The sequence below is a fragment of the Poecilia formosa genome, unplaced genomic scaffold, assembly GCF_000485575.1.
Source record: "Poecilia formosa unplaced genomic scaffold, Poecilia_formosa-5.1.2 Scaffold707, whole genome shotgun sequence".
Lineage (NCBI taxonomy): Eukaryota > Metazoa > Chordata > Actinopteri > Cyprinodontiformes > Poeciliidae > Poecilia > Poecilia formosa.
This window is the reverse complement of record NW_006800646.1, coordinates 51,249-72,044: the sequence shown is the minus strand read 5'-3', so window position 1 is coordinate 72,044 and position 20,796 is coordinate 51,249. Positions and strand designations below refer to the sequence as shown.

At 34.4% G+C, this 20,796-nt stretch overlaps 1 protein-coding gene across 1 annotated transcript; it reads right to left on the bottom strand.

Annotated features, from left to right (window-relative positions):
- Window positions 1–227: 227 nt before the first annotated feature.
- LOC103131006 (myosin heavy chain, muscle-like) lies at window positions 228–20,362 on the bottom strand. The gene is made up of 45 exons (XM_016666325.1): window positions 20,274–20,362; window positions 18,451–18,558; window positions 17,449–17,487; window positions 17,236–17,283; window positions 17,004–17,051; window positions 16,814–16,861; window positions 16,587–16,634; window positions 16,257–16,304; window positions 16,101–16,148; window positions 15,950–15,997; window positions 15,709–15,756; window positions 12,864–12,911; window positions 12,685–12,732; window positions 12,471–12,515; window positions 12,284–12,331; window positions 11,900–11,947; window positions 11,529–11,576; window positions 11,356–11,403; window positions 11,208–11,234; window positions 11,053–11,097; window positions 10,928–10,975; window positions 10,722–10,769; window positions 10,517–10,564; window positions 9,068–9,115; window positions 8,761–8,808; window positions 8,517–8,561; window positions 8,300–8,347; window positions 8,097–8,144; window positions 6,159–6,203; window positions 5,446–5,493; window positions 5,215–5,262; window positions 5,014–5,061; window positions 4,794–4,829; window positions 4,565–4,612; window positions 4,420–4,497; window positions 3,068–3,115; window positions 2,913–2,960; window positions 2,331–2,378; window positions 1,804–1,875; window positions 1,669–1,716; window positions 1,482–1,529; window positions 1,234–1,414; window positions 1,052–1,153; window positions 889–966; window positions 228–788 (listed from the first exon to the last, which is right to left on the bottom strand). Exons 1-45 carry the CDS (start codon window positions 20,282–20,284, stop codon window positions 591–593), a joined length of 2,550 nt encoding a protein of 849 aa, XP_016521811.1. The 5' UTR covers window positions 20,285–20,362; the 3' UTR covers window positions 228–590.
- Between the last annotated feature and the right edge of the window lie 434 nt (window positions 20,363–20,796).

Genomic DNA, 20,796 nt, shown 5'->3' with positions numbered 1-20,796 from the left:
GCTGGAGATGCACCAGCACCCCTTCCATCCCCACTAAGGGACAAGGGTGTAAGGAAGATGGATGATTCTGTACATTTTGATTAGGATCTTATGTAACAATAGCTGAATCAAAAAAGAAAACTGGAAACAAGAAACAAGTTGTGATTGGTTGCTACTCTAACCAAACTTTGTCACTATTACTTAAAAATAAAAACTAAATGTGCTCGGGACGGGTTTAGGTGGTTTCTTTGTTTTGAGATAATTCCATCTGCTACATTAAATATTCATGCTCATTGAGTGCAGATGAAGCAAAAAAAACGCATCAGAAGGTTTATAAAATTAACGTGTTTTCTGAGGATCTTCACTGGATTTTTTTTCAGAGTAAAGAAAGAGATTAAAGACACAGAAACAACTGCAGGCATTGTCAAAATATAACATTCTGATTCCCTGTAAGAACTTTCAAATTTGAAAGAATTCCCCATTTATTATAATTTCTTCATTCATGTTGTTTTACAAAGGAAACCCCACACAAACCATTACCAACAATAAAATAATTAAGAAACAAGAAGTGATATCAGAATCTGTTTTCTTCATTTCTGTATCTGCTTCCTCTACATGACAGATAGTTTGATTTCTCGAGGAAAAATATCCCAGGAGTCAAACCCAGGAACATGGTTCTTCCAGTCCGGCTGAAGAGGAGGATTGTTTAAAGCCATCAAGCAGCTCAGCCAGTAGCATTCAGAGGTCAGAGGTCTCAGATCCTCCTTCACTTCCTCTGGAAATTCATCTAAACATTCTGGGAAACCAGTCTGAGGAGGAAATGTTCAATGTTACACACTGATTGATCTATTAGAGCTATAAATGTATCTGTTCTGTTTGGTTTCCAAACTGGATCATCTGTAAACTTACCTTCAGAAGTTCTTCTTTGTTGGTGTGGAACAGCGCCATCTGCAGGTTCTGAACTGTTAGCTGTCTGAACTCTTTAACCTGGAACACAGGAAGCTGCTGCTCACACACTTCCTCATGCTGCTTTAGTGATTCTGTGCAGAAAGCTGTTCTACAGTCCAGTTACCTTCTGAGGAGTCGGTCCACTGCTGGACTCAGACTGTTGGAACATTTCTTCTATCTGCTGCCTCCTTCTCTTTATTTCATCTGATGCATTTCCAAATGTTTTCTACAGAGATCGGTTCAATATCAAATGAGACCCACAGTGACATTAAACCCAGCAGGTGAACGTCCTGAGATCAGATCTACCTGAATCAGATCTTTGGCCTCCTTTGGGTTCCTCTTCCTGGACTTCAGCTGATCTTTGACCTTTGGCCACTGCAGCAGCTTCAGGTTGTCGTACATCTCAGTCAGTCTGGTTTTACTGACCGGGTTGTTCATGCTCTCAGTGTCTCCTGTTTTCAGTGAAGCTGCTACCTGAGCTGCCAGCCTGTCAGACAGTTAGTTTGGTTATTTATGCAGCAGGTCAGTAAATATGAAGTTTCATGTTTCTGTACCTGTCTTTCACTGATTTCAGCTCTGACTGTTTTTTGGCTGTTTCAGATCTGTGGAGGAAAGAATGAAGCTTTCAGGAACACAAACGCTGATCTAATATTAGCAACTGAATACAGACCTGCAGAGATAAATCATTAGGTTAAATATTAGCTAGTAAGTGGCTACACAAAATATCAGAAAATTTCTTACCGGGCCTCATTGAGCTTCTTTTTGTAAAATGCCTCCATCTGTGTCATACTGTGTCAAAATATACAAATTATTAAAATCATCAGTTCTCTAATTACTGGTTATTTATATTTTATAGTTAATTTTACAAAATCAAACCTTTCTTTGTGTTCACATCCTTGTGGGTTACAACGCTGGGGGCTGGATCTCACATCTGCTGATTCCTGCAGTCTTTAAGTAAATATAATATTTATCTTCATTTACATAAAAGTCAGAACTGAAGGTAGAAGGTCACCAAGTTAATTTATATTGTGCTTATTCACAACAAGTGATATATTAAGATACTTCTTTGTGTCTTATTCCTTTGCAGGTGAGGTTAGCTCAAGTAATCAAAACCAAACTAATTTGGATTGCAAATTGCTGCATAGAGAATTTATTTATTTTTTTCCTTGAATAAATTAATTCTCTGCTAAAATCTTCCTCTTTCAGTTGTTTGTGCTCTTAATCACAAGTGAAGCTCTAAAGATCACTTCCAAATTGCAAACATGCTGGACAGGGAAACACTTTTTAGAAATGTACTTTAAGCAATCATGAGTCACTCCTCACTGTTTAATCTGCAACTTTTAAATGACATAATGCAAATTTGAAATAACTGAATGTAAATGTGATAGTTACATATCTTATACCTCTGTTTAAGGAATTTCACTTCTTCCTCTTTTTGTTTCAATTCAGATCTGTGAGGAGAAAAATAGTTTTTAAATAAACAAACTAATAATAAACTATGCATTCAGTTATGTTAGACATATCTGAGGAAAATGTAAGCATTTTAACTGGTCGAACTTGTACTGATATTTTTTCTCTTAAATCAAATCTGTTAAGAAATTCATGACAATTCCTTAAAATCTGTTCAGACCTAAATCAAACTTTCTAAACTAATTCCAGAACTCTCTGTTCTTTAACCATTTTTTTCACAATTTTTCATGCACACTCCCCCATATCTAATTGGCAGCAACAAATTTATGTTAATATCACTCCTCACATAAAAAGCAATAAATGTTTTGTGACCTTTTTATTCATATAGTAAAAAACTTGTGTCTCGGCTTCTCTGTAATGTTTCTCGCTACACAAGAACATTATGGGCCAGTAAGTCGGGATGAGATGAACTTCATCTCTGTTACAAAATGGCATGTGACTGCATGCATACATATATACACTGAAATCTCTTCAACCCTTATAGTGTTCTATTGGGAAGATGGAACAATTATTACCTCATATGATAAAGATCATTTTCATGTGATGCCTTTGTTTCTGTAAGCCTGGTAAAGAATCGACTAATTAAATCTCCACAACACAGATTCTGCCATAAAATTACAGAAGTGTTTAAATGAGAATAGTTTTTTTCAGCTTGTTGTGTGAATTTTACCTTTTCTTCACTGATATCAATTCTTCTTCTTTGTTTCTTAGAGCAGACCTACAGAAAGGGAAATTGTGTGCAAAAATGTCAGTCTATGTGACTTTTCTAAATTCAATACCTCTGGCAGTTTTAGATAAAACCAAGAAGTTAGATTATGACAGTAAATGAGTCAAGTCTCTCTCAACAGGTATTGAAATAATGTAACAGTAATAGAGATCAACCAGGTTTGTTTATTCTAGAGATATTGAAATATTCAGGGTATCTGATTGCCTATGCTTTAGCCTAATGATTGATTTTCTTTTGCCTGTATAAAAAAATGACATTATTTACATGTAAATGTGACATTTTACTGTTTGTGTAAAATATCTGTCATCCAGGACATGATAATGTTGAGCGTTAAAGGCAACTGGAATTAACTTTTCATCTTGAAGACATTACATCTGACATGCAAGATGCTTCATCAGTTCTGAAACTTAGGTTGTACATTACAAACACCTGAGGTGTTTGTAATGTTGCACAAACATAAAAAATGTGTTACTTAGCCTGTCACTAGAGTTTAAAATGTTACATTACTCCATCCACTTATGAAAATGAAAAACATGTTGAAAACAAGGCTTTGAAAAATGAGCCTCCATCTTTTTCTCTTATAAAAGGTGATATATTTCAAAGGAGGCCATTGTTATCACTAATAACACAGTGTCACATGAATTGCTGTTTTTAAAAATTACAAGCTTAAAATCTACACCCACATTGTCAATTAAAACATAGTTCTGGACAATACAGAAATCAAATCCTTCCTAAAATTACTCAACAAACCTTTGCCTTTTTTGGTGGTATTCAAAATTTCTAAATCTTTGAAGTTGGAACATTTCTTTTCCATCACCCTTATCTTTAGCTCTTCCCCCACATTCACACACTCCCCAGTGACTGGTATGGCCACTCCAAAACATTATTTGCAGGTAGAAAAAAACATGTTGGTGAAAATCAAAATATAACTTTAAACCTAAATCTGCTCAGTGTATGAAAACCTTTGGGCTCAACTGTACCATCTGTACGAGTTACTTAACTGTTTCATGCATTCTATCTTTGCAAAGCTAAGACTTGGCTAAATTTATTCAAGCACCAAAACATTATCCACTAATAGAAATGCTTAACAATAAACACATAGAACCAGCTAAGGTTATTTTTTTCCATCAAGGAATGAAAAATCATTTTCAGTTGAAATGTTCAGTTCAGTTTGGTAACTGAACTGAACGTTTTGATTTATAAGTAACACAAATGTTTGAAAAATATAACTATATATATAATAAGGACAACTACACAAAATCCTTCATTCAGTTTAATTTCTAAATAAATCTTACATTGTTTCCTCTAATTTCTGCTTGTGAAGGTCATCAGTTTCAGCAGCAGGTTTGGAAACAAAGAGCTGTCGTGCCATCCTGCAACAGAAAATAAATGTTACGCCTGTATATGGACATATAAATATATGTATTTATTTTAAAGCACCTGTCTTTGAAAGAAGTGAGTTCTTGCTGTTTTCGTTTCAGAGAGGCTCTGTTGAAGAAAAATGTCTCAAGTTATTGTAACAAAATAAAAGTTTTGACGTTGCTATTGATATTATAACTCTTATCAGATGAGAAACTTTCAGGATGTAGCATTGCTGACCTAAACTAATTTATGTTTTACATCTGTTACAATATTTAAACTTTGAAAAGGTGAAGAGAATATTACATACTTTGTCTCTATGAGGTTCTTCTCCATGTCTGTCAAACTGTAGAGATGTAAACAGTGATCTGGGTTTAATATAAGTGAACAATCCAAACACAATCCCCCTCAAAACACAGGACAATAAAATTTTCAATCAAATCTCAATGTAACTCACATTTTTTATTTTCACCAACAAAATAATTTATATTGAAAACTCAGTGTTGTCACATGAGCAGCTCAAGTTCTACCTTCGGTTCAGTGATTTTACTTCTTCCTCTTTCTGTCCCAAAGCTGATCTGTAAAGAACACAAAAACATGTTATTTGATAAAGTATTAAATTTACTCATAAGATTGTAACTGTTATTGTTTAGATCTAGTAAGTTGTAACAGTCCATGATAATTTATTGGATCATTTTCTCATGTAAACACAGATTCTGAACAACACTGACCTGGTCCTCTGGATCTGCTCTTCATGAGAAATCTGAGTCTTAGTCAGTCTGAGTTAAAGATATAACAGATCATGTTCTTCATAACACAGATTCAACAGGAACATCAGAGAACTTATAATGCATTGAACATCATTTATCATCACTAAACAAGCAAACAGTGAGATGAACTTTTCCACTTATCCTGAAATCTAAAGATGAAATATATTCTGTTAACTTGTCTGTGAACAATACCTTTTATGAACTGATTTTAGTTCTTCTTCTTTTTGTTTGAGGTCAGATCTGAAGAATGAAAAAATATTATTATTTGTCTTATTTTCAGAAAAATAAAATAATTCATTATGACATTTAACAGAATGACAGTGTGTTGGAGCCTACTAAGAATTAGATTAATTTATTTTTTGCTAAATTATAATTTTTCACAGCTCTAAGGTTTTGTGAATGGCAGATCTATATTTATTTATGTATTTATTTATTTGTTTTGCTTAGACCCTCCTCCTGGTCAGTCAGCCTCCTGCAGTGATTAACAGGCAGAAACAGCTGCTGGGGCTGATCTGATTGTTTGGTGAAGGAGTGAAAAGGTTTTTGTACCACAAATTAATGTTTATATTTAAAGTCAACTTGGACATTATTTTTTGTTATTTTAATAAATAAAAAAAACCCTTTGAAATCAGAAAAGTCTCTGCGAGTGCTTTTTAGTTTTTCTCTGAGTGAGTCGAAAACCTCCTCCTGAAAGACGACTCTGGGATTTTTATTGTGGACTTTTGTGGTGCAAGAGTGGCCATAACAAAGTGCTTTAGGAAGCTTCGTGTTTACAGCAACTGAACTCCAATTGAAAAAAGAAAATAACCCACTGTATGTATTACCAAGGCACTAAATCCTTAAATCTCAGGAACCTCAAGTAGTTATCCTGTATGTGGGTCATATAAAACTAACTCTGAACTTACCGAATTTGACGAAGGTCCTTCTGAAGTGATGTCGTTTCAGTCAGTCTGTGATACACATATCATTTGAACCCTTAATTACACAGATTTTGGAGTAAATTCCCAGGTGAACTGAGACGCTCAGATTGCAATACTTATAATTATTGTCTCTTTCACATTGTGGGAACAATATCTTTGACTGACTCCAGTTCTTCTTCCATTTTCCTTCTCTCAAAGAAACTATGAAAAAGACAGTTAAAGTTTAAATGACCTCATAAGAGCTTTGAAATTTTGACGTAGACATCAACAATATTTCTACAGTTTATCATCAGTAATCATAATTTAGTTAATATCTGTCGTGAAACCTGGTTGGGACTGATTGAGATCTTTCCAGGACACACAGAAAACAGGTCAAAAAAGTAATGAGTATAAGTAAAATAGAAATATCTTCTACTGTGTCACAACCAGAGGCTGGGTGGGGAGGAAGAACTGTGAGCACAGAAGACACAGGAAGTATTGTGAAATGCATAGAGGACCAGAAGGTTGAGTGCTGATAAGAACCGCAGCAAGAGTGTTTCAAAGAAAAAGGAAGTTCAAGAGTCTAGTTAAGTAAAGGTCGGCAGTTAACCGAGGGCGTATGACGCCAAGGGAAGAATGGTAATTGTGCAAAGAAGATTGTGTAAGCCACTGATGCATACACAACCAAAATGCAGAGAGTATAAAAACACATAAGAAAAAAGAACCAGGGTTCTTTGTTCCGCAGTGTTCGAGTCAAGACCACACGAAGATGCAGGATCATCTGAGGGCTACGCTTTGACACCCCGGGAAGGTGAAGACTTCACACTGCTTGAGAAGGGAACAAGATCCTTTTACCCACAACCCGGGTTCTGATTCGACAACTGCCCTACACTCAACCCTAAAGATTTCAACTATGCTGCAGTGGACATGGAGGATAGACAAAGACCACACGTGGATAAAGAACTGAGTTCACGGAGGATACTCACCAGTTCAACTGTGGATCTACTCTAAAAAAAAGGGTTCTGCCATGACAAGACAGGTCTCCGACCATGGATATTAAAGTTTCTGCTGCCTAACTCAACTCAACATCTGGGGACGAGTGGATCTGCATCCCAAAGCCTCTCTTTTAGATCAGTGACACAGTTTAGGGACTGGAAGGAGGTGTGATTTCTAAATTCCTTAAATTTATATTAATCTCATGATTTTTTTGATTGAAGAAGCTGTATGTCATTTTCCCCTGCTAAAGCTTGCTAATAAAATATTAAAGTCTAATTGATGCTGTGGACAGTTAAATTAATTGAATGAATTGAAGGTAAATTCTTCTGGTTAATATAAAATCAATGATCATGATCCTAGTGAATTAGGGGGCAATTCACCAGGATCATGGATCACTGTAACAAGTGAACGTTATTAATAGAGAAAGAGCTACCGTTAACAGGAGTGGTTTCTGAAATCAGACAACTGCAGGCTAGTCAAAGGGCTGTTTCATTAACTGTAAAAGGTCATAACTTCAGGATCTGAAGGTAGTTAGAGTCTAGACGCATCTTTCTCGCTCCCAGCTTAAACAGAATGTCCTCTACACTCTCATCTGTAGTAATACTCAGGAGTTAGAGGCTTTTTGGACCCGTTAGGTGGAGAGCTGGTCAGTAGTCAGTCTGCTGGAGTCTGAGAGGAGGTATGGGTGTGGCTGACTATTGCATAATAACATATCCCATGGAAAACAAAGACAAAATATAATCTTTTGGAATTCAATTCATGGGATATTTTTGCTTAAGTCAGTCTGAATATGACAAATAAAAACTTCTCATAACACAAATGTTGCTGGGACATCACAGTAATGCAGTGTGTTTTATAATTTGCGAGTAAAACTAGATCTATAGTATGGATTAAGAAAGTCAGAATTAAAATATTTTTGGTTTTGTTATGTTTTCTTTCAGGTTTTACCTTTCATTTCCTGATTTCACTTGCTGTTCTTTTTCTGCTAAATCAGACCTGTAGAGGAGGCAATATTTTCCAAGAAAAACAATAGGATTATAAGTAATCTTATCTAAAGTTCATATCAGGCTTGATGAAGTGCAATTTATGTTTAAATTAATAACTCATACACATCATTGTCTCATGTAAACACAGAACCTGAACAACCTGACCTGATCTCCTGGATCTCCTTCTCATGAACAGTCTTTTCCTCAGTCAGTCTGAGTTAAAGATATAACAGATCATTTTCTTCATAAAACAGATTCAGCAGGAACATCAGAGATCTTTCAATCTACTGATGGTTTCTAAACTGTTAGATGAACTTTCTCACATAGCATCCTAACATCTGGAGCTGAAGCATGTTCTGTTAGCGTGTTGTGTGAACAATACCTTTTATTCACTGATTTTAGTTCTTCGTTTTCTATTAAAGCAGATCTGGAAATTGAATAGAAAAGTGAGAAAACCTCCTGATATGTTTTAAACATTTCAATAAAAGCTCCATAGCCTCATAGTTTTTTTTTTGTGCTAATTTTTAAAAATGTTTCAATAATGAGCAATTGTGTTTCTACAACATGTGATAAGTAAATATATTGTCTGAACACTGTTTCAAGAGAATAATTATAAAAATACAAACTTCATCTCATGGAGCTCATTTTCATAAGCAGCCTCTTTTTCAGCCAGTCTGTTAAAACAAAGTAGAAATGTTTCATTTCTAACACAGATTCTGAGGTGAAAACAATGAAGATGCAATATGTTTAACTTGATAAAAACAACTAAAAAGAACATTTTAATGTAACCTTGAACAAACAGAAATAAAAAATATTATGATATTTACAAAGCTTTTTAAATTGTTTTCTATATTTTACGTGTCTGTCAAATTAATTCATCATCAAGTGAACCTGGAAACTCAGAAAAAAATGATATTGAACAATAATGAGTACCTTTCACAAACTAACTTCAGTTCGTCGTCTTTTTGTTTAAGGTCGGATCTGAAGAATGAAGAATAAGATCTGTGAAAATCTTTTGTTTTGAGACCAGTAGTAGTGATTTATTTATAAAGGACATTTAACAAAGTTACATTGTGCTTTCATACACTACATGTCTACTGTGACCCAACAGTAGAATAAGGCAGAGTAACCTATATCACCACAATAAAAACACAAGAACTTCTCTGACAAGAAGTCCAACTCCAAGGTGGTTCTGTCCAAAGATCCACATAAATCTTTGGACTCCAGCATCATGTAAATACTCCAAACTCTCCTCCACATTTCAGTTTCATCCATGCAATTAGGTAAAATGAAAAACACTTACTTGACTTGATGGAGCTCATTTTCAAGTGATGCCTTTGTTTTGGTCAATCTGTGGTGGAGATACTTAAATATTTAAAGTGTAATGTATTCATTCAGTGTGTGAACATGACTTTTTCCTTTCTTCTGATGCAAAGGAAATATGAGAAAGATATTGAAGAATGTAAATGATCTCAAGAGCTTCGATACTGTGATGTAAACATCACTAATGTTTCTACTATAGCCAATGATTAGCACATATATTCTAGACATTGTCATTTAAAAACAGAGAAAAATGCAACAAATTCTCAATATCATTATTATGTGATGTTTTGTCTCAGTAAGTCTGTTTTAAATATGGCAGATAAAAACTCCTCATCATACAAGTGTTGCAGGAACATCCTGGCATTGCAGTAAGTTTTATAATTTTCTAATAAACCTAAAATAGTAGCATGATTTTTATATTATTAAAATAATTTAAACAGTGATGTTTTCATGTTTTGCTTTACCTTTCACTGGTTGATTTCAATTGTTTTTCTTTTTCTTCTAAAACAGATCTGTAGAAGAGAAAATGAGCTATTAAAGCATATTTGGAGAAATAATACAATTATACATCATTTTAGCTAAAGTTCATATGAACCTTCAGAAACTGGAATTATCATTATAAATAGTAACTCATTCAAATAAGTGTCTCATGTAAACACAGACCCTGAACAACACTAACCTGATCTGCTGGATCTCCTTCTCATGAACAGTCTTTTCCTCACTCAGTCTGAGTTAAAGACATAACAGATCATTTTCTTCATAAAACAGATTCAGCAGGAACATCAGAGATCTTTCAAAGCATTGAACTTCTTTCATCTTCACTAAACAAGCAAACTGTTTGATGAACTTTTACATTTATCGCCCTGATATCTGGAGCTGAAACATGTTCTGTTAACTTGTGTGAACAATACCTTTTATTAACTGATTTTAGTTCTTCTTCTTTTTGTTGAAGATCAGATCTGTAGAATGAAAACAATAAAATGTGAAAAAATGGCTGTCTCTCATTTTGAGACAAATATCTGTGTTTTCATATATTTCATGTAAAAACAGAGAAAATACCTCATTTTCTGGAGCTGATCATCATGGGATGTTTTTGCTTCAGTCAATCTATTTTAAAACATGACAGATTAAATCTCATGATACAAATACTGCAGGAACAACATTATAGTGTGTTTCATACATTTCTACGAAAATAAATGTATGAAATACCTAAATATGTAGAAAGTAAGAAATAAAATATTGTAGAATATGATGTGTTCTTTACTTTTTATTGGCTGATTTCAATTCTTTTTCTTTTTCTCCTAAAGTTGACCTGTAGAGGAGAATATTAACCATTAAAACATTGTTGGAGAAACTATGAGACCAAATGTCATTTTAACAAATTATTTTTGAACCTTTAGGAAGTTTAATTGACATTTAAAGTAATAACTCACTTTAACTCTCCTGTAAATACAGACTCTGAAAACTGACCTGATCTTCTGGATCTCATTGTCATGAGAAATCTGAGTCTCAGTCAGTCTGAGTTAAAGACATAACAGATCATGATCTTCATGACACAGATTTAACAAGAACATTATATTGTTGTGTGAACAAACCTTTTATTAGCTGATTCTAGTTCTTCTTTATTTTTGAGCAAAGATCTGAGAATGTAGAATACAATTTCTGAAAATCCTCAATGTGTTTGTTTACTGCAACCCAAAACCATACATTCTAGTTATTGTCCAAGTAAAATAAATATGTAGAAAAATACCTGACTGTCTGGAGCTCATTGTTCAGCCTGTGATAAAGAGGCAATAGATAAATATTCTTATTGATTCTGCAGTAAAATGAACTGAAACAATCAGGTTTGTATCTCATATTGTAATTTGTTATTTCAGGTTTTTGTGAGAAGAAAATACCTTTCATTGACTGATATTAGTTCTTCTTCTTTCTGTTTTAGAGCAGATCTATAAAGGGTGAAATTATTTGCATTAGAAACATGTCAGTAAATAAATCAGAATGTTCCGAGTTTCTTCATCAAATCAAGAAAAAGTTTGTGCTTCATCATTGTGTTTAGTTAGGTAGATTTTACCTCACATCATAAAGATCTGCTTCCAGAGACATTTTTTCAGCAATGAGGCTGTGTGGAAATAAGAGTAAATCTTTGATTCAACCATTATTTTTTTTCTTTTCAAATTAACATCATTAGCAAATTGCCATCTAGTTTATTGTTACTGTCAATGTTTTATTTTTAATAAACACAAGTAACTCAAAAAATACTGACATGCAGATTAATAATGTTAACTGCAATGCCTTTTATTTACTAATGTAGATTCTTCTAATGCTTTATAACATGTTTTTAAAAAGAAATAATAAAAATGTGTTCTTTTGATCAATGTTCATTAAATAAAATGTTCTTCAGTCATTATTCAAAGCTAAAATAGATACAGAAACAAATCGTACCTCGTCTGCTGGAGCTCAGCTACATAATTACTCTGTATTTCAGGCAGGCTGTTAAAACAGAGAAATTTATAACAGACTGACTTTCTAATCAAAGGAAAAAACTGCTGAGTTGCATTATTTTTTTAACTATTTCCAGGTCATCGAAACTATTAAACTTTCCACATGTCAAACTGGAAGAACGATGAGTTGAACCCTAATGTATTATAAACTGCAACATCAAAGTATCTTTGACTGGCTGACATCAGATGTACTTCTCATTTCCTGACTAGCCTGCAAGTTAAAATGCTGTGAATACAGAAAAATAGCACATATCTAACTCATTCACATGCTAAAAGACTTGATCAATCTTTTATTCTGAAGTTACCCTTTTTAGAAAAGGTTTACCTCGCACTTTGAAGTTTATTTTCATCAGACGTCTTTGCTTCAATCAGCCTATGTAAAACATAAAAGATAAAAATAAACTTCAAATTTGTGTTTTCAAATTCCACTTCAGAAATAAACTATCAGGTGTACTTAAACATTCTGAATTAAACTATTTTATACTCTATTATGTTAGGTTTTTGAGCCATACTTTTGAAGAGCTGAATTCAGTTCTTCTTTTTGCTTCAACTCAGATCTGTAAAGAGTTAAGGGAGATATGTCAAAGACAACAGTGTTATTTTAAGCTAAAGGTTGAATATCCACTTCATAAATCTTTCCATGAACTCATGCTGTCTATGTCAAATTTTAGTAGATATTATAAGTTTCCAGCAGAAACGAATGTTGCATTCATGACCTTTACACACCTTGCCTGAAGAAGTTTGTTTTCATATGACGTTTTTGTTTCATTAAGTCTGTTGAAAATATGACATGAAAACACATCACACATGTATTTTTTTCAATGCTTTTTCTTAATGTTAACCAACCAGCCAACAGTTGTAAAACTATGAATTGTAATATCTTCATCTGTATTTTATTGACGTACCTTTGATCAGCTGCTTTTAGTTCATTTCCTGTCTGCTCCAGGGCAGATCTGTGACAAAAAAGTTTTCACCATAAATTTATATGTAAATGCTATGTATTAATTAAAACAAAGTCGGTACATTTTGACATTTAATACAGGTTACTTCCTTGCGCCTACAATCAGAAGTTGAATTCCCTATTTGGAGTCCCATCTGTAACTTATCTGGTACCATGTCAAGACAGTAAAAACTGACAATAAGAAGGAAACCAGATGCATAAACCTCTCCTTCACTGTTCAAGATGTTCAAACTGTTCAGTTTGAGATATGATCTCACCCGTGTACTACAGGAGCAATCCACCTGTTCATGGTTAACAACTAAATCCTCACACTTACTGCACTTTCACTCGAAACACTTCACAAATGGAGCCAATAAATAGGTTTCAAACATATGACTACAGAAACTGTTCAACGACCAGTAAAAGCAAGGTTCTCCTTTAAGATTTGTTCAAATGTTTTTGTTGTAAAATCTACCTAAGGCATTGGTTAGAGATCGGTTTGTTCCAAACAGCTACACTGGGTCAGAACAGGAAAGTACCGTATTTTCCACACTATAAGGAGCATCTAAAAACCTTCAATTTCCTCAAAAGCCGACCGTGCACCTTATAATCCAGTGCGCCTTATATATGGACCAATATTGAGCCACAACAGGTCTAGCAACAGGTAAGCAGCCGCCGACTTCATTTTTGCCCGTAGAAGAAGAAGCGCGTGGTGCATGCTGGGATAGTTGTCAGAACGCTGGTTTGTTAATAAAGTTTGAGTTAATAAAGTTTGAGTTAATAAAGTTTGAGTTAATAAAGTTTGAGTTAATAACGTTTGACTGACCTATTGTTGAGAAAAGGAGCTCATCCCACTTCCCCATGCTGGAGATTTTAGTTTAATAAAAACAATGAATAAAGTTACCTTTAAAACTGATTAATTACACAGGTGACATCAAGACCCAACAGTAGAGTCAGACTGTAATAATATTAATCTGGTTGTTATTGTGTCCTGGCAACAGACATAGGAGGACTGTTGAGCAACTCGGGGGTCATTAGAACAGAGATCAGGTCATAATGTCTCCAAGACGGTGATGGATATGAGATCATCTGTCCAAGTAGTCGGCCAATGAGAGGCACAGCAACAAAGCTAGCCAATGCAAATGCACCAAAAGGGTGGATAAACCCTTTATAAGGTGGGTGCAAAAGAGGAATATTTGGTTGGATCCTTCAGGCAGCTTCGAGCCAAGATCGAGATGGACAAAGAACTCTGCAGCTGAAGAAGAGCTGGAGCCACAGAGCCGAAGACTGTTCTGCACATAGGGACCAACCCGTTGACCCCGCAACATGTGGCTTCAAATTGCACTTTTCTCAGCTGGGTTCGAGACCCCAAAGACAAAGACCAAGGCAAAGATGAAGATAAAGACAAAGGTAAAGAACAAAGGCAAAGAGGAAGAACTGGTGTGTTCCTTCCATGAGACCAGCTCATCTACATCTCGATGGACCAGAAAGATCGTGAGACGAGGAGAAAGGAGCTACAGAGCTGCAAGACGAGAAGCTGAGGACCGCTACGCGCATGAGGAAGTCACCCTGAGGCCCGAGATCTGCCGCTCTGACTCAGTACTCTTCCTGTACTGGGAGCCTTCTGCTGCTGCAACACCTTTTTCATCATCAGGCCAGTTCTGGGGTTCAAGATGCCAAACTCCGTCTGTTTCTCTCAAAGTTTCCCTTTTTTAGTTCACAGTGTCAGCATTAGGGAAAGATAGGCTAGATTATTGATTTTACTTATTTGATTATTTCTGCTACTGATTTAAGCTGTACTGACTCTTGCAAAATTGCCTTACTAATAAAATAATTAGCATAAAGAAAATCTAAAAGATGTTGTGGACATTCAGTTAATGAGTCACCTTAAAGTTCTTTGATAGTTGTAAAATAGCTATGAAGTTTGATTCTGGGAGGAGAAAGTGGAAAATGTTTTATAGGTTGCTTTAGCCTAAACAACACCCTTGGGACTCACCAGAGTCACTAAAACCTACCTGGTTCAGTAACAAGTGCAAGTTGTAATAAAGAGAAAGAGCGACCGTTAACAGGTGTGCTCTGTGAAACTAGCTGATTCCGGGCTGCTCTATCTGGCTAATTCACAGGGTGAAAAAGGGTGGGACATCTGGATGGAGGTCATTAGAAACCAGGCTAGTCTTTCTCGATGCCAGCTTGAGCAGAATTTACTTCAGTTCTGGATAGGGTAAATCCCAGCAGACTTAGGAAACTCAATTCACCCGTTAGACGGAGAGCTGGTAGGACATCTCCCTCCTCTGAGAAGGGAAGTAGAGAGAGAGAGAGAAGAGGGGAGAGGGTGCTGCGCAACAACACTATCTGTTTAGATAGGCCATTCGTTGAAGGTGCGCCTTATAGTGCGGAAAATACGGTACACAATTTCATAAAAACAGCCATTATTCAATTTCTGATAAATAGGAGGAAATAATAAACCAGATAGTTTTCTATGAGCTTTCCTGAAGATGCCAACAGAAGGCTTCAGAAAGATCAGGAATTAGCATCTACTGTTTTAAGCAAGAAACTATCCTCTCTGTTGGAGATGACTGTGAGCACTCACAGCAAAGTAATCAGTGTCTTAACAAGTTGCACTTATAGTTGGGGTCACAAGTGTTTGTAAATCTCACTAATGGCTAATTTCCATGTGAAATGTTAAGAACCAAATCCATGGACATTACACATCTAAAGATCATAACTTTGCTCAACATTCAACAATTAACATTGTTAATTTGGTGATTTAGTATTGGGCTCATCAGAAAGCTGACTCACAAAACACTAACCTGATTTGTTCGAGGTCACTTTCATGCAAGGTCTGTGTTTGAGTCAATCTGTGTTAAAAATATAGCATTCAAAAACTCTTCACAATAGATTCTGCAAAATTATTAACTTTTATGTGAACAGGGTGACATTATCTATGAATAGATTCATTAAGGTTGTCCTTCAGTCGAATCCCTGAACTATATCTTATTTATGCTGTTATACATATGTTTATGCTGGAAATATGCTACATTTGTGCCGTACCTTTGTTTGACTGATTTCAGTTCCTCTTCATTTTTTCTAAGATCAGATCTATAAATGAGGACATCATGTGTAAAGGAGATGCGTCAGTGAATAATTTACTATTAAGGTATTGACTCTGTGATGACATCATATTGACAATATGGATACGTACCTAATCTCATGAAGCTCCTTCTCATGCGACGTCTTCATTTCAGTCAGTCTGCAGTAAAGATACCAGAATAGTTTGGGGAGTGAAATCATAGAACTGAGACTCTCAGAAATCTTTACTTGGATCATAATTTGTTATCGCAGATTGTGGGAACAATACCTTTGATTGGCTGAGTCCAGTTCATCTTGTTTTTGTTTAAGTTCAGATCTGAACGATGAATAGAATGAGTGAAAATCTTTTATCATTATTTTGAGACAAATTATAAATCACAAGTGCCATTTTGTCAATTGACGAAACTACAAAGTGCTTAAGTATACTGCATGTTTATTTCAACCCAACCTCAACTGAAAGAAGGCATATTTCAAAAGGAAATGTGATTAAGTTATATAAGGTTTATATAAAACTGCAAGAGTTTTACGATCATGTAAACTTAAACTCTATGATCAGTAAATATATTCCAGTCATGGTCCCATGTAAAAACAAAAATACCTCATCTCCTGGAGCTCATTTTCATGGGATGATTTTGTCTCCGTCAATCTGTTTTAAAATATGACAGATACAAACTTATAACACATACAAACTGCAGAAGTTCAACAGGATTCTAGTGTGCTTCAGAATTTCAGAAGTAAAATTAAGACTATTTTAATTTAAGATGAATTTAGAAAGTCAGAAGTAATTTTTTTTTACCAATATCTTTTGTAGCTTCCTAGAATTACCTTTCATTGGCTGCTTCCACTTCTTTTTCCTTTTCTTCTAAAGTTTCTCTGCAGAGGTGAAAATTAACAATTAAAATATTGAGAAATAATTGTATTAAATGTCATCTCAGCTAAATTTTATATGAACATTGAGGAACAGAGGTCTATGTTTTAAGTAATAAAATCATTGAAGACACTGAATAATACTGACTTGATCTCCTGGATCTTCTTTTCATGAGTTGTTTCTGTCTCAGTCAGTCTGAGTTAAAGACATAACAGATTATGTTCTTCATAAATAGATTCAGCAGAAACATCAGACACCTTGTATTACATTAAACTTCTTTTATGATGATTAAATAAGCAAAGTTAGAATAAATGTTACACTTGGCATCCTAATATCTGAGGCTGAAACATGTTCTGTTAGCTTGTTGTGTGAAAAATACCTTTTATTAACTGATTCAAGCTCCTTTTCTTTTTGTTCGAGGGCAGCTCTAAAGAGTGAAGAATAAAATGTGTGAATATTTCTAATGTGAGACAAATAGTACATATCCTGAAGTACTGGTATTGCACTTAAAACTTAAATGTATGTTATATATTCTGGTCAATTAATTTCCAATCACATTGTTATGAGATTATAGATTGATTGAACAACTTACTTTGTCTGCTGAAGTTCATTTTCACCAGAAGACCTAAGACTGTCAAAAAATCACAGGATGAACATTTCCACCATTATAAAAGTATTACTATAGTAGCAAAAGACTTTAATCCCACCAATTTGAAATTATGAAAATTTGAAACATGCATGAAAATGTAGTAAAGTCTTCATTTCTCCAATAATGGACCATGAATGAACAATGCCAATTTTGTGTCCTCATCCAGCCCTACATGAACTTTACCATCTCACATTCTCTTCACTTCCACAACTCTAAATAGTCCAATTTGTGGTAAAACAACATTTTCACCTGTGCCTCCTAACCCTCCATTCCTTCTTTCCCTTTAACATTTTAAGCATTTTTAATGGGAATTTTATTTGTTGAGAAATAATTTTCTTCACAAAAAATGCAGAATGCAGTGACACCTGACTGTTTCACTGCATTTTACCAAATTGCCTTTTTGTTGCATTCTTCACTATTTTACCAGACTTTAGAACAGAACTATAAGTTTATATTGCATCCTGGAGTTAAACATTGATAAATTCAATGCCATAAAAACTCTGTTTGTCTCCTGAAAGATGTTTTCTACTGATTGTGTTTTTTAGATGATTTGTAACTTTTTCAGATCATTTGGTCCTTAGAGATGTTCTCTCTATGCCATGTGAAGCTGAGCTAAACTTTCTGAAAAAAATAGTTTAATCACATATAGTTTATGGTTTTATTGGGGGCAGCCAAAGGACCAGATTGGAATTAATATCTTTTTTGTTTAATGAATGAAATAATAATTTTCCATTTCCGTTTTATATTTACTCAGGTCTTTATTCAATAATAATGTTATTTAATGATATGAAACATTTCAGTGTGACATAAAAGAAAAAAAAGATGAAACATCTACGTGGACAAACACTTTTTCATTGCATGGTATATTATGTAATTTTCAAAAGGATTTTTTACACAACTTAAACAATTAAGGTGACCACTCAGCATCTGGAGTCTTCAGCTTACCTTATTCTGTCTTCCTCAACTTTTTGAGATCGTTTCGATTTTTTCGATTTTTTCGGCTTTTTCGGCTTTGTTGACTTTTTTGGCTTTTCCGACGTTTCCTTACACAGCCTATAGAGGAAAAAATGAATAGATTTAGCATAAAACATAATTCTAAAGCAGACATACAAATGTATAAATCTGTGTTATTTTCAAGCTGTTAATTTTGTCAATCCAGTGGATTACAAAAACTTTCTATAGATTTTGCATGCATCACTTCCAAAAATCTTGATTCTGTCCTTATGTTGGTCTATTTTGTGGGAAGCAGCAGGTTGTCCAGAAACCCAGGCCCTCACGGCTTCACCATTATATTTTATTGTTGGTATCATGTTGTTTTTAATCAAATGCTTTGCTTGTTTTATCCCAGATGCAATGAGACACATCTTTCACAAAGATGATTATATTTTAATATTTTGAGATATTTTAAGACATTTGTAAGTGAATGTTTTTAGTCAGCTTTTGTTTTCCCCCATTAATCCTCCCATTTATGTCATTTTGTCTCATCTTTTTTTGCACATTAGAGTCGTGAACTTTGACCTTTACAGAGGTAAATGTGGCCTCCAGCACTTCAGTTGTTCTTATGTGCTTTTTGTAACCTCCTCTATTCATTATCTATTTGCTCTTGGTATAATTGTATCATGCCAGTAACTCTTGTTGCTTCGTTTATTCATTAGTGGATAATGACTCATATTGTGGTTGTAGTAAAATCTGAAAACCAAATAAATCACTTTGTAAGTAACAGATGTAAACGACTGTCTGTTATCCTTTTGTGAATAATTTCTGTAGATTGAGGCGCAGCTTATATTTTAAATGGTTTCCTGGTTCGGTGTTTCTGGTCAAACTGAACTCAGATTTCTAAAAACCTGGTAAATCACAACTGATTCATGTTCTAACAAGGGAGAAAAATTATTTTCTTTTTGCATAGCTGCTGCTTTGTACACTTTTTTTCCTTGAAAAATCAATTAATTTTATCTTATGTATTTTTGTTATTACTCAGGTTTTCTGTGTCTCATAATTTAAAAATTTAAAAAATAATTAATTGTGACCAAAAAGCAAAGATTGAGAAAATCGTCTTTTTGTTTGTTTTATTTTGTTTTTTCTTTCACAGTTTTGTATTTTTAGTGACACTTATTAAAGGGAGCACTGCTGTCATGTTACTCACATCCCTTAATTAAATGGTGAGGAAGTTTCACTTTTTGTTCTCATGTTAAAGGTGCAAAGGGCCAAGAAGTTGTGCATGAAGAATGAGAACCTTGGAATCAGAGTCCCAATTAATAATGATAATCATGTAGAAGACCAAAGTAACATAATTTCATTTCTCAGTAGGAGTTTCTTGGTTCCTGTGCAATAATGTTGTAGCTGAAATGAGACATGACAACTAAACATGTCACACTTCCTTGTAGTGCAGGAAAAACTAGAGTCCCCAACATAATCTGATTATTATTATTCATCTGCAACCTTTCATCCATCTGAACAACAGAGGTCCCTGTTGTGCAGATCTGCATAAATACAACTTTGATTTATCTCACATCTTCATAAAAATTAATGAAACTAATAATTTAGCAACTAATAATTTAACTCTAAGTCATTCTCTGTTGACTTACAGTTAAAATATTTAAATACGTTTTATCTTTTGGGTGTTATGATCCAGTAAATCCTACATGCACACTGAGGTAGAACTGATCAGCCCTTTTCTCATCTGATTACATACTAGTTATTCAGTAACACAATTTTAAGTAAACAGGTTTAATATCACTAAAATACTACTGTAAAGATATTTCTCTTACCTGTTCCCCATTATGACTTCTCTCTGTTCTGATCTGTCCGTCTACATCAGTCTGTCTGTGGCGTCGACCGTAGAAAACACAAGTGCTTTCTGATGAAGTTTAGTATCTCTTTTACTTTTTACTTGTCATCAGGACTTACTGGTTTCTGGAATGTGTGACTCATTCATCACAGTTTCAGACTTCAGCACTGCACCAAGAAGATGTGCTACTGAGTTAAACTAAAGAATTCAACACATCAGGTTTTAAAACAGTGGGAGAAAACAACATCCAAGTTTTTGATAAATATAAAAATTCTCAAAAAATCTCAGCTTTGGAAATGGCTCTACAACATTTAATAGTTTACACAAAACAATGAAACCTTTATTCTACATATATCTTTTTACTCAAGCAGAATCAAAAAATGGAGAGTATTTGTGCATTTAGCCATTCCCACTGTTCAAAGCACCACAAGATGTCACAGTTTCTTCATTTTGAAAAGCTAAAAACCTCATCCTGCCTTCTCTGGAAAGTTCATGGCTACAAC

Excerpts from the sequence above, each read along its gene's own strand:
- LOC103131006 (XM_016666325.1), bottom strand. Across the intron at positions 16,149-16,256 it reads CTGGACTCAGCCAATCAAAG|ACTGACTGAAATGAAGACGT; the intron begins GTATTGTTCCCA and ends TCTTTACTGCAG. Across the intron at positions 5,062-5,214 it reads GAGCAGATCCAGAGGACCAG|ATCAGCTTTGGGACAGAAAG; the intron begins GTCAGTGTTGTT and ends TGTTCTTTACAG.